Source organism: Nicotiana attenuata, unplaced genomic scaffold (assembly GCF_001879085.1).
Source record: "Nicotiana attenuata strain UT unplaced genomic scaffold, NIATTr2, whole genome shotgun sequence".
Classification (NCBI taxonomy): domain Eukaryota; kingdom Viridiplantae; phylum Streptophyta; class Magnoliopsida; order Solanales; family Solanaceae; genus Nicotiana; species Nicotiana attenuata.
In genome coordinates, this window is record NW_017674369.1 from 50274 (window position 1) to 66890 (window position 16617).

The 16617-nt window shown below is 36.8% G+C and overlaps 1 protein-coding gene across 2 annotated transcripts; it reads right to left on the reverse strand.

Moving 5' to 3' along the window:
* Positions 1 to 4784: 4784 nt before the first annotated feature.
* On the reverse strand, positions 4785 to 8461 carry LOC109218519 (uncharacterized protein At1g66480-like). Of its 2 annotated transcripts, none has more exons than XM_019382885.1 (2): positions 7441 to 8461; positions 4785 to 5094 (listed from the first exon to the last, which is right to left on the reverse strand). In XM_019382885.1, the coding sequence occupies exons 1-2, from the start codon at positions 8116 to 8118 to the stop codon at positions 5035 to 5037; spliced, it is 738 nt and encodes a 245-aa protein (XP_019238430.1). In that variant the 5' UTR covers positions 8119 to 8461; the 3' UTR covers positions 4785 to 5034. The 2 variants fall into 2 exon arrangements, with proteins under 2 accessions (XP_019238430.1, XP_019238431.1); XM_019382886.1 differs by lacking the exon at positions 4785 to 5094 and adding an exon at positions 5115 to 5401 and having other exon boundaries at positions 7441 to 8460.
* Positions 8462 to 16617: the final 8156 nt, after the last annotated feature.

Below are 16617 nucleotides of genomic sequence, written 5' to 3' on the forward strand. Positions count from 1 at the left end.
CTTCCTGAGATTCCTTGGAAGGGCGACGTAAGGCTAGGCAACTGATGTCAGTGCAGTTGCTGTCCGCCAACTGAGGTCCCCTCCGTACGCTAGACGAGATTGTTAGTGCCGTACGGGAAAACCAATGTCAAGAGCAATTGAGAGAACAGAAATGAGAATTCAGAATGAAAGAAAGCTTGATTGCATTAATGAAAGCTATTACAGAAAAGCAACGCGGTGTCGAGGGGGAGAGACACCAGTACAGAGAATTGCTTGCTTGCTAGAAAGTTTTGATTGCTTGATCCCCCCTAATAGTACTTAAAAAAAATAATCCAAAGTTACAAGACTAGACTTGATTAAGCTAGAGAAACATAATGGAAGTACATGAAATAAAACTACTCTATATTTACAATGAAAATGACTTAGTTTTCTATAAGGCAGCAGCAGGTCCGTTGTCAGCAGCAGTGTCGTTGGCATCACGGTCTGCGCGCGCGGCGCTGTTGGCTTCTGCCTGCGGCTTGGCGCTCGCGAGGGATATCGGTGGGGCGACAGAGGCACCTGCGCGCTTGTCACTTGGCGCGGCCAAGACCACGGGGCCGTCCGTGGCGCTAGGCATTGGGAGGTTCGCTAGGACGCCACGGGGCGCGCCCAAGGGGTCATGGGGCATGGCTGGAAAGCCGCCCATGACAGTAATAATGCAACAAGAGCGGAAACACATTCACATTGGTCGAAACCTTGGCGGAAAGTTTCAAAAGAATTATATAAAAAAAAATTGGATTAGCCAATATTTTCCAATGAAAAAAGTAATACTTTAGAGAATAATCTATTCATTTCATGTTTATTACTGTTAGAACATTACATGAAAATAAAGTTTCTGGTGACGAAAATATTGTGCTAAATGTCGCCATTTGTAATACCATCCTATATTTTAGTGACTTTCTGTGGCGATTTCTAAAAGTCGCCACCAAAAGAGGTACCGTGTCGCAATGACGATCTTCTGCGACTGCTAAACTCGCCACTAAAGGGCGTGCCGTATGTAGCCAATTGTAGTAGCGAGGGCTACTTTAATAGTCGTCACTTAAAGCCCATTGAAGTAGCACTACTAGAAATACGGCAACAACCTACCGATTTCAGTCAGTCAAAAAATCGTATGTCGCCAATTTTTCAAAATATTTATTTTTAATTTTCTTTTTTTACGAAACCGACCAACTTCTTTGGTGCAAAAATGCGGGAAACTATTTTTTCGTCCTGCGAAATTTATTTTTCAAGAAACCGACCAACTTTGGTCGGTTTTTCATGTAAAATAAATAAAATTTAATGTTAAAAAAATCGACCGAAATCGGCAGGTTAATTCTGCCGGTCATTTTAAAAAACCGACCAAATTTGTCGGTAATTTTATTTTTTAATAAAACCGACCGACATCGGTCGGTTATTTTCGCTTGAAAATGCAATTAAAGAGTATAAATGAAATAAAAGACGGTTTTAAATTAAACGCACCAACGGTGTAGTGGTAGAATAGTATCCTGCCATAGTATAGACACCTGTTCAATTCCCAGATGGTGTAATTTTTTAATTCGGTCGGTTTTTTCGGCAATTTTTTTTTAAAATTTAATTGACCGACCTAAATCGGTCGGAAAATACCGACAAAAGTCGGTCGGTTAGCTTTACCGACCTTACGATTAATGACCGCCGCAAATCGGTTGGTTATCGGTCGATTTTTGTCAATTACCGACCAACATCGGTCGGTTTTGGCGGTTGAATTTCTCCGTTTTTTTAGAGTAGCGACTTTCTCTGGCGACTATAATAGTCGTCACTAAAAGAGGCGTCGCCAATTGTAAAAGCGACTTTCTTTGGCGACTTTAATAGTTGTCAGGTGTTGTAGGTCGCTAATTGTAATAGCGACCATCTGTGACGACTTTCTAGCGTCGCCACTAAAGAGGGGATGTAGGTCGCCCATTTTAATAGCGACTCTTCTGTGACGACTTTCTATGGTCGCGGCCTAGATAGTCGCCACGAAAAGAGCGCTGGATGTATTTTGTAACTATTTACTTAACGACCATTGTTGCCATGCACAAAGTTAATAATAAAACAATGATAATAATGCAACAAGGGTGGATCATATACACATCAGTCCTACATTTATTATTGTAATGTACTCGTTTGTTAATCCTACAGACTTATGAGAGATACATACAACAATGGATAGATGGTGGGCACACAACATGCCTAAGAACTCAACAACAAATCCACATTCTCACGCTCACCCCAAATTACGCTCTGCGAAATCTAAAGATTTTGCTTTTCCCTTCTCCTCTACATATCAATGACTAAATATGACTGTGAGATTTAAGTCACCTTCATTTTCCATAGTAATGTCATGGAAAATGTTAAGATATGGTAATCAGAGCAAGTTGAAACAAAAGTTTCATCTTGGTCATTATTAAAGGAAAGAAAAATTAAAAAGAAATGGAGAAAAAACGAATGCCAGCATATTCTGACCATTCGCTCATCTCAATCTCATTATGATGCGTTGTTTCAAACCGCTAGACAAGTTTTTCGGCAATGGCTGGCAAGGGCATGGCCTGGTGCCCCTTGACACTAGCCTTGGTTGGATGCGGATGCAAGCGGTGGTAGAAGCAGAATTTTCAACCAAAGGATTTTAAAAAATAAAGAAGAGGATTAATTCATTATTTAATATATACATAAATAAAATTGATATATATAAAATAATTTTTTCGACAAAGAGAGTTCGAATAAATCTGCTTTTCGCCCCTAGCTCTGCCTATGGATGCAGCATGCATGCACGCACTAGGACAAAATGAGTATAAGGTCGAGTTGAGCAACTTGATTGCTCACGGGCGAAATTTCAAAAGAAGAATTGACATCTTGTTTAATGGAACCTTCTATGAAGTTGGCAGCCCTATCCAAATTGCCTCGGATAAAGTTCTTTTTTGATGTCCTAACTTTTAACAAGTTGCAAAGCTTGTGCATATATCCAAAGAAAAAACTAAGACTAATCAACTGTGCATGCAGCCAACTTTTCACTACATTTTTTCTAAAAAGTAGGATAATGTGAGGAAAAACATTGTTTACCTCAAAAATATGAGTAATAATTAAACTTATTTATGGTTTTAAAGATATGTGATTTGGTTCAATACTAATTAATAACCAAGAAATCTGAAGTATAAATGAAAGAAGTAAGTTGAATCAAACCAGTGTTCAAGACAATCTTGGCCTCGAGCTACTATGGCCTCGAGGTTGGTCAGTAGGAACAGTAAAGTAAAGACAATAAAATTAAGAGACAATTCTGATGAAACGTGAGCAAGAAAGTGAGAGAGTATATTCTTTGCCAATGATTGATGATCGTTACAAATGATTGGGGTACCCTTCATATAATAGGTGAACCCTAAATAAGGTACATTTCTATTTACAGTAAAGAATCTTCTTGGGACAGCTGTCTAACCGCCTAGTACGGATTCGTACTAATTTGTACGAATCTGTTCCGAAATTTACGCCATGATCTTGGGGACGTGGCGGGAATCTTGATTTTCTGTAACAAACCCGTAACGGCATCATCTCAGTGTCGGTCATACTCGGCTTCTGTGTTTCGCCGCGTTCTCCGATCTTCGAGCCTTATACTCTGTCATCGGGCTCGGGCTTAGTCCATCGGTTTCGAACTCGACCTATCCTGAACTCGGGCTTGAAGCGACTCTTCGAGCCCGTGAAATCGGTCATACCTGATTTCGACCGTATACAAAGATGAAGGAATTCAATGATGATTTTGCTGCCTGCCGGAGAAAAGGCTTGTTTTTTTTTCTATTTCGTAGGCCATACGAAAGGGCTCAGTGACAATGCTTATTATTTCTCCATGATGTTTGCATTGATTTCATGGCGTTTCACGGTACAATAGTAATTTATGATTATATCCACTTTTTCGTTCGTATTAGTGCAAGCTAATTTTGTGAAGTTTTTACGTACTCCGATTGGCCTAAAATTTCGTAAGTCCATAGGAAACGGCTTAGTAACCGACTCATTGCTTCACCATGACTTTCGGGTTTATTTTTTGGTGTTTTAGGGTCATGCAATACGAATTTGTGATTATATCTACTTTTTCTTGTGTATTAGTACATACTGATTTTATAGAACTTTTTGACGGATTCGAATTTGCTTGAAATTTTGTAGGTCTATGAGAAACGGTCTAGTGATCAATACTCATTGCATTGCCATGACTTTCGGGTTCATTTTGTGATGTTTTATGGTTATGCAATACGAACTTATGATTATATTCCATTTTTTATGTGTATTAGTACATATTGATTTTGTAGATTTTTTTTACATACTATATATATCCCTTTATCAATTTTTTTTATTCTATTCGGTTGAGGTATTAGCTATATATGTTTGAACCTTTTCAGAGTATGAGGGTCAAATTGACTAACTTTTAGTATGAATTCAGACGAGATTCTTTAAGTTGTTTTAAATACAATTTACAGATTTAGAAACTATATAAAAAGTATTACAAGTCATAATACTTAACAATTTAAAATATCCAAAAACTATATGCAATAAATATGATTAAATAAAACCTTGTTTGACTCCCCATATAGTAATATGTTTATTCTTTTTTAAACGAATAGAGTATTATTTTTATACCAAAATATTAATATAACTTAATGCATATAGAAGGTGGAATAAGCTATATATCCTGGTTACAATAGAATTCTTTTCTTTCCCCCTATGAATCACTAAACAAAAAGATGTACACAAGTAGTTATTATTTTCTCAAATGTTTTTCACTCTTTTTAAAGCATGTTAATAAAAATTAAATATCATGTAATATATGTTCATAGTCAGATAGAAATGAAAGAAAGAAATAATGAGTCCCTAACTGCTTCTCTACTACAACACCTGGTAATACTAGGGTTGCATTCTTTACATACAAAATAACTTAGACTCGAGTAATAAATAGCTGAGAATTTGGAGAGTAAATTTCACACTGAAAAAAGCTAGTACTATATACAGTGAATATATTGCAATTTATTTTTGACCCTTTTGTTAAGAATTCACTGCTAATTGAATCTCCCCTTCTGTTATTGGCAAGAATCCTACACGTTTCTGCATTCCATAACAACGAAGAAAAATAAATAAGCAAAAAGCAGGTTATACAAACTGAATTTTCAAGATTATTTGTAACATCTTGTAATATATATTTAAAATAAAGGATTATTCTTCCACTTGGCTGCCAAAAGCAAGATAATTGTTCAAAATCCCTACCCCCTAATTTTGGAAAAAGAAGTTTTTTCGAATATTTTTTTTTGGAACCCCTGAAAAATCCGCAGCCGCTACAGTCTCTGCCCTTCGGGTGAGCACTTCGTAGAGAGCACTCTGTGCGCACTGGGTAAATCCCCAACTATGTAATAGCCTGCAAACCACACATGGAATGTTAACCGTACTAGGTAAACTCTGTGCGATAGGCTCAACCTAGAAGGCATTGAGGAGGGATCGATTCCAGGTCATCTGTATCAATGATCGCGCTCCAAACCAACTGGGCCATCCCCGAAGGGATGTTTTTTCATATTTTATCACCGGTATTTTTCAACAAGTAGACACAAGAAAAATAATGCTTAGACCGGCCCAATTTATATGATACTATCACTATTAATTAAGGATCATATAATGGTGCTTAACTACTTTAAGCTGTGATTTACAGTATTTCTATGTATTTTAATAGGTAAATTTATATTTAAGAAGATTAAGGGATGAATAAGGTGCGTTACCCCTCATAATTTCTAAATGTACATCATTCTTTTTAGCACCAAAAAATAAAGAGTAGTTATATATTTTATGTTAAGGTACTTGCAAAAAAAAAAAAAGCGGACGTCTTCTCATAGTTAGTTATCACGCGTCAGTATACTAAATATAGGAAAAGCTGAATAATTTATTTGAATGAATTTTTAACTTTTTCTTAATTTTAGAATCTGTTACGTCTTCAAAATGGCGGTCAATATTAAAGGAAATAATAATATCATATCGTTATCTTATTTGTTTGAGCACATTAAATCTAACGGAAATTGACAATAAATCAAATAGATAATGTTACACTAGTTTTTTGGTGGTCATTAGGTATGAATTTTAGCTGATATTGCACTTGGCCTTTCAGCATGGATCTTTTTCTTTTAATTTCTTTTATATTTGCACAAACCTAATATTTTCTATAGCTGTATGCAGGTATACATCATCTCATCGAACACGAATAAAAGTAGAAGAATTAATCCAAATATTTGTCCACCTAATTACTTAAACGAAAAATAACTTGTAGAGGTATAATATATGTATAACTTATGTACTACATGTGTATAATTAAGTATAATTAATATATAATCTATGTATATGATTAAAAAAAGTAAACAATAAATATGCCCGATTATTTGTGTAAAGATCTCATTAAAGTATTGTTTTATTCCAAGATCAATTTCTTATCTCTATAAAATTATAAACGACTAAACTATGCATTTTTATTGCAGTATGCCCATAAAAGTTATATAAATAAAGTTTGACATAGACCATGCTAGCTTCTGGAGGATAAAAGAATTCAATAAAAGGAGATACTTATGAGAAACCGAACCGAGCATGCAATTTTTGAATTTTAACGTGTTTCTATCTATTTCATGGAGCTGACTCATATCAAAATTTCAACACTTATTAAATGAGAAAAAAAGTAATTTCATACCTCGTGAAACCATTCTAAACTTATTGTTGAAAATTTCATACCTACTTTTGAAAGTTGCGACTTTGCTAACTCGTTTTACAGTAATTTTTTGGAATCAAAATTTTTACTAAGAAAATTTAAGAAATATATATATCGAAGTAAACACATAAAAAAGCTAAAGAGATTCAATATATAGTATATAACATAAAAATGACCTATCTACATAGTGTAACTTCGGAAATACCTTAAATTGGAAAGCAATTTAAGAGTACAACAATAATTATTATTTTTTACAATCATAAATTGGTTCATGTTTTCGTTGGGTAATACTCTTATTTTTTTTATTAAAACATAAATTAACACTGTATAAGAACTTTTTTTCATCTTTCTAGTACTTTTTTTATTTTTTTCTGGAACCCCAGGAAAACCCACAGCCGCAATAGTCTCTACCCTTCGGTGAGCACTCTGCACGCACTAGGTAAACCCCCCACTATGTAATACCCTACAAACCACACAGGGGATGTAAATCGCATTAGGCAAATCCTGTGCAACAGACTCAGACCCAGAAGGCATTAAGGGTGGATCGATCCAAGGTCATCACTATAGATAACCCCTCCAAATCAACTAGTCCCGAAGGATACTACACCTTTTTTGAAGTCTCGACTCATGACATTAAAAAATGTTCATAAAAGAGAAATGAAGTAAACATGGCACGAAAAGTGGATCAATGTGCATAATGAAGAGAACATTACCTCTCGAGATCTGATTCCTTTCTTAATTATTCCTCCATTATTATTCTTCCAATTACTTTGTTTTTCCAACAAAGGACTACTTTTACTCTGAAACATGTCTGCTCCTCCACCACCGCCACCACCACCGCCATCATTGTTCGCCATGCAAAGTCGCATAATTTTCTCGGCAACATCTCCTTCACCTTTACTCTGCATCATCAGTTTCTCCACCTCAGCTTTAGGCAGCCTCAACTTTACCCTAACGGGCCCACCACCGTTCTCAGACTTACTAATGAGTGAGCCTGGAGCAAAGTTATTATGATACGACGACTCTTCTGTCATAATACTGGCAGGCTTCATGATTGACAAGTCAGACACAGATCTTCGTGCTAACATTAGGGTTTCGAGCCGATCTTTCGCACTCATTTGGATTCCTGAACGGATCCTTCTAGTGCTTTTTTCTTCAGGATACTTAGGTAACTCAACTAGGAAATAGAGCCTTTTGGGTTTCAACTCTTGTTGTGGTTCCAATAGCTTTGCTCTGACCCCAAAATGCTTCACTTCTTCAGATTCTAATAATACCATAGTAGGATAATTTTTTATAACCTCGTTGGCATAAATTGGTGTCTTGAATTTCATGATTTGTCCATCGATTTTCATCACTTTTGTTGTCTTTTTTCTTCCCAGACTGTTGCCCATTTGCCTTTAGTTTTTTTCTGTTTCTTTGTATATTGAAATCTAACAAAAAGAAAAAGAAAGAAACAGTATTTATAATTACAAAGCTTGTTATTTTAGGGGTATTTTTAAATTGTGGATTATGTTTTCTTGGAACCCTCTTGAAATCTTGCTACGAGAAGAACACAAATGAAAGGCGGATGCAAGATAAGGACGTTGAGGAGGAGGTCAAAGAAAGAGTACAGAGTTTTAATAAAAGTCGCCTATTTTGACAATTTTGGTAAAAAGAGGTTTCAGTTACTTTTCCCCTTGTCTTATACATATGAGGTGTAATCATTCTTTTGTTATTTATTTATTTCTTTATTGTTATATAAGAAACACCGTGATTTTGTCACTTTCGTTTTTGGTCATGTGTTGGATATGGTTTTTTATTTGCATGCTAACTAATCAAGTCATTAATACATGTTCCCACGTTAATAAATGCAAAAAATGGGATATCGGATATATATATATATATATATATATAGATATATATATATAAAGAAAAAGGGAGTCCGGGGATTGTGGGGAAAGATGATAATTAGTAGTGTAATATGGTAAGGCAATCATTTCAAACTAATGTACCTATTTGGTTAATTACTACTTTCTCCGGTTCACAATAAGTGTCCAATTTACTTCACGTCCATTAATGATACTAAATTCTATACAAAAATACCTACTATGACTAAGCTACCCCTAATTAAATATTTAATGTGAGGAGTAAGAAATTTTTTTAAGGATATGTACATAGGGGTTATTTTGTAAAAACAAATTGAATTCTTTCTTGATTACATAACTGGACACTTATTTTGAACCAAAATGAAAAAGTAAATTGGACACTTATTGTGAACCCGGGGAGTAAGTAATAATTAGGATTACTTAAGCAGATAAGACGTACGTAAATCACGGTGTGGATCTTTGAATTAGTGAGAGATCCCATTTCCATCATCATCATGTGCTTTTTGACTGTTTTTCTAAAAGACAGAAATTATCAAAAGTTACACCAAGATTGACCTCTTCTAATCGGCTATATGGCAACCTATAAAATATTAGTTAATCATTTTAATATACGTAGAATTATGCGTGTGCATGTGAAAAAAGGTTGTTAATTTACTATATAATCATACTTACGTGAAGGTAAAAAGTGGCGGAAGGAGAATTTCTGTTTACGTTGTCAACATGATTTAATTTACCAGCAACGGTCTGAATAAATGTTCTGATAATGAAATTGTAAGATTTTCTAGATCTCGTAGAAATTATCTTCAGGGGCAGAGGTAGTACAGTATATATAACACGTGGGTTCGACAGAATCAATAGTTTTGATCCAAATTTTATATATTTATTAATAAAATCACTAAATATATTTAAAAATTAAATTGAGAACGTATTATTAGCACTTGAGGCTATGTCCTGGAATACAAAATTCCTGTTGCCTCTTGATGTACTATCCAATAAAAGCAATTACTATTGCACCTAATATATTTGAAATTTCAATGGCTATTAGGTCAAATAATGAATTTCGATCGATGTTGTAGACACTGAAATTTAACAGATTAAGATAAATCTTAAATTCAAGACAACTTTTGAAATATTAGTCCACCAAAACCCTAATTCATACCTATAAATAAGGCTACATATGTCCTTCACAGATGATCTCAGCAATTCCATAAACTCTTGGAATATGGACAAAGAGATCAAATATACGATCTCTGAAACTTCATAAAACTTTTGGAATATTCATTAAGAGATCAAAGACATATCAAATATGTCTTATTCAAATTTCTAGCAACATTCAAGATCCAAACGGAATGCTGTTACATGCTTCTTGATCATCAAAACATCAAGAAGATGCATATCATTTTACGTTCGAGAAATATGCCGCTAAGGCCCTCGAATTACGGATAACAAATCAGGGGGAAGAATCAAGGGATAAACAGAGTTGTAACCTGTAATGTTTATCAATAAAATCCTTTTTTCTTTATAGTTGTTTGTAATTGCAATTTTATTTTTCTTTGCATAAATTTATTGCAAACAGATGTCTATGCGTTCCATGAGTTATGTGGATTCAATCAGCAAAATCCCAACTCACATAGCATTTCACTCCATTAATTATTATTTCAACAGCTTCAATAGGAAAAAAGTTTTTTTTTTCAGCTAAGCTCTTCTTGTTCTTGCTTTGATACTACTTTTTAAGGATTGTCGAGTTTGTCTTCAAATGCAATGTGTTAGCTTTCGTACTGTGCCGGATGTACATTCACATTTCAACGCCTATCGTAATAGCGACCTAAATTTCACTGCCAAACCTGTCTGTGGCGACATCCGGAGTCGCCAAAAGAGTACACGAGATTCTGTAGCGACTTCCTGATGTTGCCACCTAAAAGTTGTAGGACGCGAATACTTACTGACAACCTTCTGTGGCAACAATTACAGTCGCCACTAAGAGTGTGGAGTCCGGAACCAAAATGTTGTTATTTTGGACTCAAAAGACACAAATAAGTGTAAAAAAAAAGGTGACCATAATATATATAACGCCAGAAAACCTGGCGCTATATAATAACGGTAACTGCACCATTAATATATAGAGCCAGGTTTTCTGGCGTTATATTGACACAGTGATATAGCGCCAGAAAACCTGGCGTTATACCCTTTTTTTCCTGACCCCAGCAATAATGGCAGAGTACAATAATTCAAAAGCGTATAGTGCCAACTTATTTGGCGCTATATATGTAAAAAAAAAAATCTTCCCGGCTCTCCATTTTCTATATAAAGAGGTTAGAATCGCATAGAAATGCATTCAAAATTTTTTTAACTCTTGTTGAAACGTCTGTAGTTGTTAAATTCTCCAGCATTTTTTTTATTATGTCTGAAGAGCGTAGGATAAGAGTTTCATTATATTGGGGTGGTGAGGTTGTGATGGAGAATAACTCCGTGGGCTACAGTTTACCTGCTAAGTGTCATGTTAAATTGCCACTGACAATGGAGTACGATACATTGATATCGTTGTTATGCAAAAAAAGCTCAACACTTAATTATCATGTTTATTAGGAAACGTGTAAAAATCATTCCTATCGGAAAATATGCTTGTAATCAGTCAGCAACCTAGAAAGGCATTGCCTAGTAGGGTCCAAAAGATAAAAAAAAAGTCCGCCTGTTTAAATTATCACTAGTTTATTAAAATTATGGTCTGATTTACCGTTTAGATACATGTCTATAGGTTCTGCCTTGTCATCACTTTAGGCGGCCTGTAGGACAAATCAAAATCCTGGGGTTTTAAATTGTATTTTCTTTGCTGCTTGAAACGTGCTCAGATTCAAAATTGAATAAAAAATTCAGTAGGCAAATGAAAGTCTCACTGCCTCGCCTAATAAAACTATTGTATATTCTGTTTTTATTACTCATTAGATATTCTGGGCTAAATAGGACTCCTAAAATTTATAAAAACTGCTTGTTTGAATTGGAGTGCACTTTGTTTTCTCTATTTGTGGAGGTTAAATATGAAGCCCCCAATGTTAATTGCTCTTTATTGACAGTCTACCTATTTTTGTTTTGTCGCTTAGTTTCTCCTTTTAAGCATCATAGGAGAGTCTAGAACCACCTTAAATAGAGGTCCTACAGCTCCAGGGCCACAGGTTAAGGACGGGGTTTAGGGTACGTACTGGATTGTTGTTTAGAACGCATTAGGTAATAATCAAAGGGGAAGGGTAATTGGGTTAGTAAAAGGAAATGATCACCTGTTGCGCTTAATCGAGGTGTAGCACCCAGCTGGGGGACGATTACCAATTGTTGTACAGAAGTGATCCTATAGGCTAAAAAACCTAAGACCCCCTTTTTACTCCTTATTTTAAAAGTAATATCTGTTTAGTTATATAAGCTTAAGGACAATAAATATTAAATTGAATTTTAGCTGGAACCCGCCGTTTGTGGACTCGAGGGGGTGGCCCCCCTAAAACCCCCCCAAACCTTTCCCCTCAAGTAATTTCAGCCCTACCCAATCTCTCGGTGATGTAAGCTAGTAACACGAGTTAATTTTTGTCTAGGTGCCCTGAACGCACCTTAATCTGTGAGGTGGCGCAATTTCCCAAAAAAGGAAATTTTGTCCCCAAAATGCTCGAAAACCCGGACTCGGCGAGGAAAAGGCGGGCGCGAACAGGTGATGTACTTCATTGGAAATTCCAAAGTTTGCTTAAATACATAAAAAGAATATATAATGGCTCACAAGAGGAGATTTGACTGAAATTCGAGACAGATTGCAACTTACTGAGGAGTGCACTATCAAGGGGTTCCAAAACAAGCTTCCTCAAAAGCTTAAGGATCCTGGCAGCTTCACCATCCATGTTGCGAATGGTAATATTGATGTGGGTCGTGCTTCTTGGACTTGGGGAGCGAGCATAAATATTGCCCTTGTCCTTGTTCAAAAAAATTGGGTTGGGAGCTCAAGACCAATTACTGTGATGTTGCAGCTAGCTGATTAGTCCATAGTATACCCTGAGGGAGTGATTTGAAGATGTGTTGCTGGCAAATTAGGAAATTCATCTTCCCTGTAGACTTCATTATCCTAGATGATGAGGCTGATGAACTGGTTCGAATAATTGGGGACGACCTCTCTTGGCTTATGGTGATGCAATTATTAAAGTGAGATAGGGGAAAATGATTTTGAGGGTGGATGACGAGGAAGAAGTCTTTAATGTCTTACAAGGCAATCCAACTTCCCCGCCACTTTGAGTTCTCTATGATTATCTCTTGTGAAGTGGATTGAGCAACTTATTGGACACGAGTGTGTATCTAAGACGATTCTCTAGAGAAACATCATGGTTGTTTCATAGCTTGGATATTTGATGATGAGGTTGAGGAGATGATGCATATCCTTGATGCATCCTGTGCTTAGCATACATGGAATACACCCCTTTGATCCCCCTTGAATAGCCAAGGCCTCTTCCAAAGCCATCGATTTAAGAAGCTCCAAAAAATTGGATCATAAAACCCCTCCCCCTCACTTCATTATTGCTTATTTGGTTGGGTTCTGACACTACCTGTATTTATTTCTCGACTTGTTTAAATTGCATGAAAAGAAAAGATGTTAAGGAGTGCTAGTGACCACAGGAAAGCATTGGGTGCGATGTCTGACATTAGAGGCTTGGTCTGAGTTTTTGCATGATACAAAAATCCTCATGGAGGATGGACACAAAGCCAAGCTAGAGCAACAATCGGCGCCTAAATCCAATCATGAAAGAGGGGTAAGAAAAAGAAGTGATTAAGTTGGCTTGATGCAGGTATTATATTTCCAAATCTCTGATAGGCAAATGGTAAGCCCCGTCTAATGGTGCCTAAGGAAATGGGTGATAACTGTATGGTTAATGAAAAATAATGAACTTGATTCAAACAGAACATAGAATATTGGGTGAGGAATTTGCATAGATCATAGAAAATTAATACTATTGCCTCCCGAAAGGAACTACTTTTCCTCCCCTTTATGACCAATGCTTAATCGATTAGCTGGCCAGGGAATACAAAGACTTTTCCTGATGGTTTATTCGGGGTATAATTCAGATTCCAAGCCCTAGATACCAAGAGAAAACACATTTTACGTGTTCCATATGGCACGTATTGCGTTCAAATAGAATGCCCTGTGGTCTCTGTTAATGCACCTGCGACTTTTCAAAGGTGTATGATTAGACTAATTTATACTGATATGGTTGAAAGATTCTGTAGAAAGTGTTCATGGAATGATTTTTCTTGTTTGGTTTCTCTTTTGATAATTGTTTAACGAACCTTGATAAAGTGCTTGTAAAGGTATGAGAGACAAAACTTGTACTAAATTGGGAAAAGTGTCAGTTTATGTACGGTGAAGGTAAGTCCTTGGGGGCACAGGTGTCCATAAAATGGTTTTCAGTGGATAAAACAAAGTGGATGCGATTGAAAAATTGCCCCCACTGACAATCGTCAAGGGCATTTCGCACTTTCTTTTGGGCCATGCAAGGTTTTTATCGTTCTTTCATTAAATATTATTTCGAAAATTTCTTCTCCTTTGTGCAAGCTTCTTGGATAAAGATATCCCCTTCAAGTTTGATTGATGCCTTGTTTGAAAGCATTTGAGGATCTGAGGAAGGTTTGGTGACTACACCAACTATCATTTGCCCAGGATTGGAGCGCAGCCATTTGAGTGATGTGCGATGCAAGGACATAGCAATCAGAGTTGTTTTTGGGGCAAAGAGGGATTTAAAATATTTCACATCCATTATTTATGCGAGCAAACTCTAAATCCAGCCCAGATGAACTAACACAGTTACTGAAAAAGAGTACTTGCAGTGTTTGTGGGCGTTTGACAAGTTCAGAAAACTATCTAGTAGGAACAAAAAGTAATGTCTACATAGAATCTTCAGACTATCAGATACTTGTGAAAAGAAGATTGCCCAAACCGAGGCTGATTCGTTGGGACCTGCTCTTGCAAGAATTTGACTTAGAAATCTAGATCGAAAAAGGGACAGAGACATCAGTGGCTGATCATTGTCTAGACTTAGAATTTTGGAGCAATATAAAGCTAAAGGGGGTCTATCAAAGAAACATTTCCTTGATGAGCAGCTAATAGCAATCACCTCAAATGAAGCCTCGTGGTATGCAAATTATGTGAATTTTATTGCAAGTGGGTGCACCACCAGAATGAGCCGATAATAGAAGAAGGTTCCTGAATGATGTGGCTCTTAACCTGGGGTGATGAGCCATTCCTATAAGGCAGTGCGCAGATCAGTTGGTTACGAAGATGTGTTCCCTGAGGAAGAGTGGAATGCAATTACTGCATGACTGTCATGCTTCGCCTATGAGGGTCATCACAGGGGGATAAACCGGCCCAAAAAAAGTGCTACAATCAGGTTTTATTGGCTAAAACGTTTAAGGATGGCCTAATGCCTTTGTTAAAAAGTGTGAACAGATTTCCAAAGAGGAACCGGAACAATCATGAAAACACGAGAGGCTCTACAAAAACATTCTAGCAGTAGAGCTTTCTTGAGATTTGGGGGATTGATTTCATGGGACTGATTCCCATACTCAATGGGGTCACAGGTACATTCTTAGTGGGGTCGACTATGTTTTAAAGTGGGTGGAGGCCATTTGGCTCTTCCTACTAATGACACAAAGGGTAGTGGTAAGGCTTTGTAAAAAGGAAGCACATCTTCACATTGCTTTGGGACTTCAAAAGAGTGTTGATAATGACGGAGGAACTCACTTCTGTAACAAATTGCTGGAATAATGTTCTTGCAAAAAGTATGGAGTTAAGCCACAAGGTTCCATTGCCCTATCACCCCAAAAAAGAGTGTCAAGTAGAAGTTCAAACGGAGAGGTAAAGCAGATTCTGGAGAAAACGCGTAAGTTGGAAAAATAGGAAAGGACTGGCCGGGAAGTGGCGACGCATTATGGGCATTATCGAACTGGCATATAAGACTCCCATAGGTACTCTCCCGTATAAGTTATAGTTTATCGGAAGGTGTGCCACTTACCCGGTTGAGCTTGAACATAAACCTATTGGGCAATAAAAAGCTGAATTATGAATATGGACTTAGGGCTCGGAGAAGGGTTGCTACAACTCAACGAGCTTTGATGAGTTCGATTGACGCATATGAAAATGCCGAATTATATAAAGAAAGACGAAGAGGTGGCATGACAAGCACACCTAACATCGAGAGTTTAACTGGGTCAAGAATTTTCTCTTGTTCAATTCGAGGTTTGAAGCTTTTTCCCGTAAAGTTAAGTCTCGTTGGGCAGGTCCTTTTGTGTGGTAAGTGGTGAAGGGCCTCATAGAGCTGTGGAACTTACGTTGATACAAGCTCAGTGGTACCTTCTTTGGTAAATGGAAGAGAATAAAGCATTATTTAGGGTGGTGAGATTGCACGTCACAAGACCTCGGTGGTACTTTGGTGATGCTTAAAAATGTGTAGTTAAATCAGGCGCTCGGTTGGGAGGCAACCCAATTTTTATTGCTTTCGTAGTTTAGTTTTTGTTCTCTTTCTACTTAGAGTAGACTAATTTTTTGTTTCCTTGTAGGGCAAAATCATTTAGGTGAGAATTGGTGTGGGAGTGTGTATGTAATGTATTGAGTGCTCAGGTTAGTCGGGATTTTTATAAAAAAAAAAAAAAAAAAAACAAAAATTTGCAAAACGAGCGCCCTAGGCTAGCAAACCCCAGCCCTGCCTGGGCACAATTTACCAGTAGCTAAAGAAAACCCAACGCCGGGGCCCCAGCATGGGGCGCTTGGGCTGGTGGATCAGGTAAGTAAAATTTTTTTTTGGTTTTTCTTTGTTTAGTTAAAATACCAAAACCAAAAATAACCCAAACTCAGTTACCCATATATCAACACTCCTAACCATACGACAATTAACAAAAACCCATCCCCCACCTAAATTTAAAATTGCTAAAACCAAAAGCCCCCACGCCTAAATTGTCGAGCTTCTTCTTCTTCTTCAGCCTCTTATTCTCTGTTTCTCTCGAGCTCTC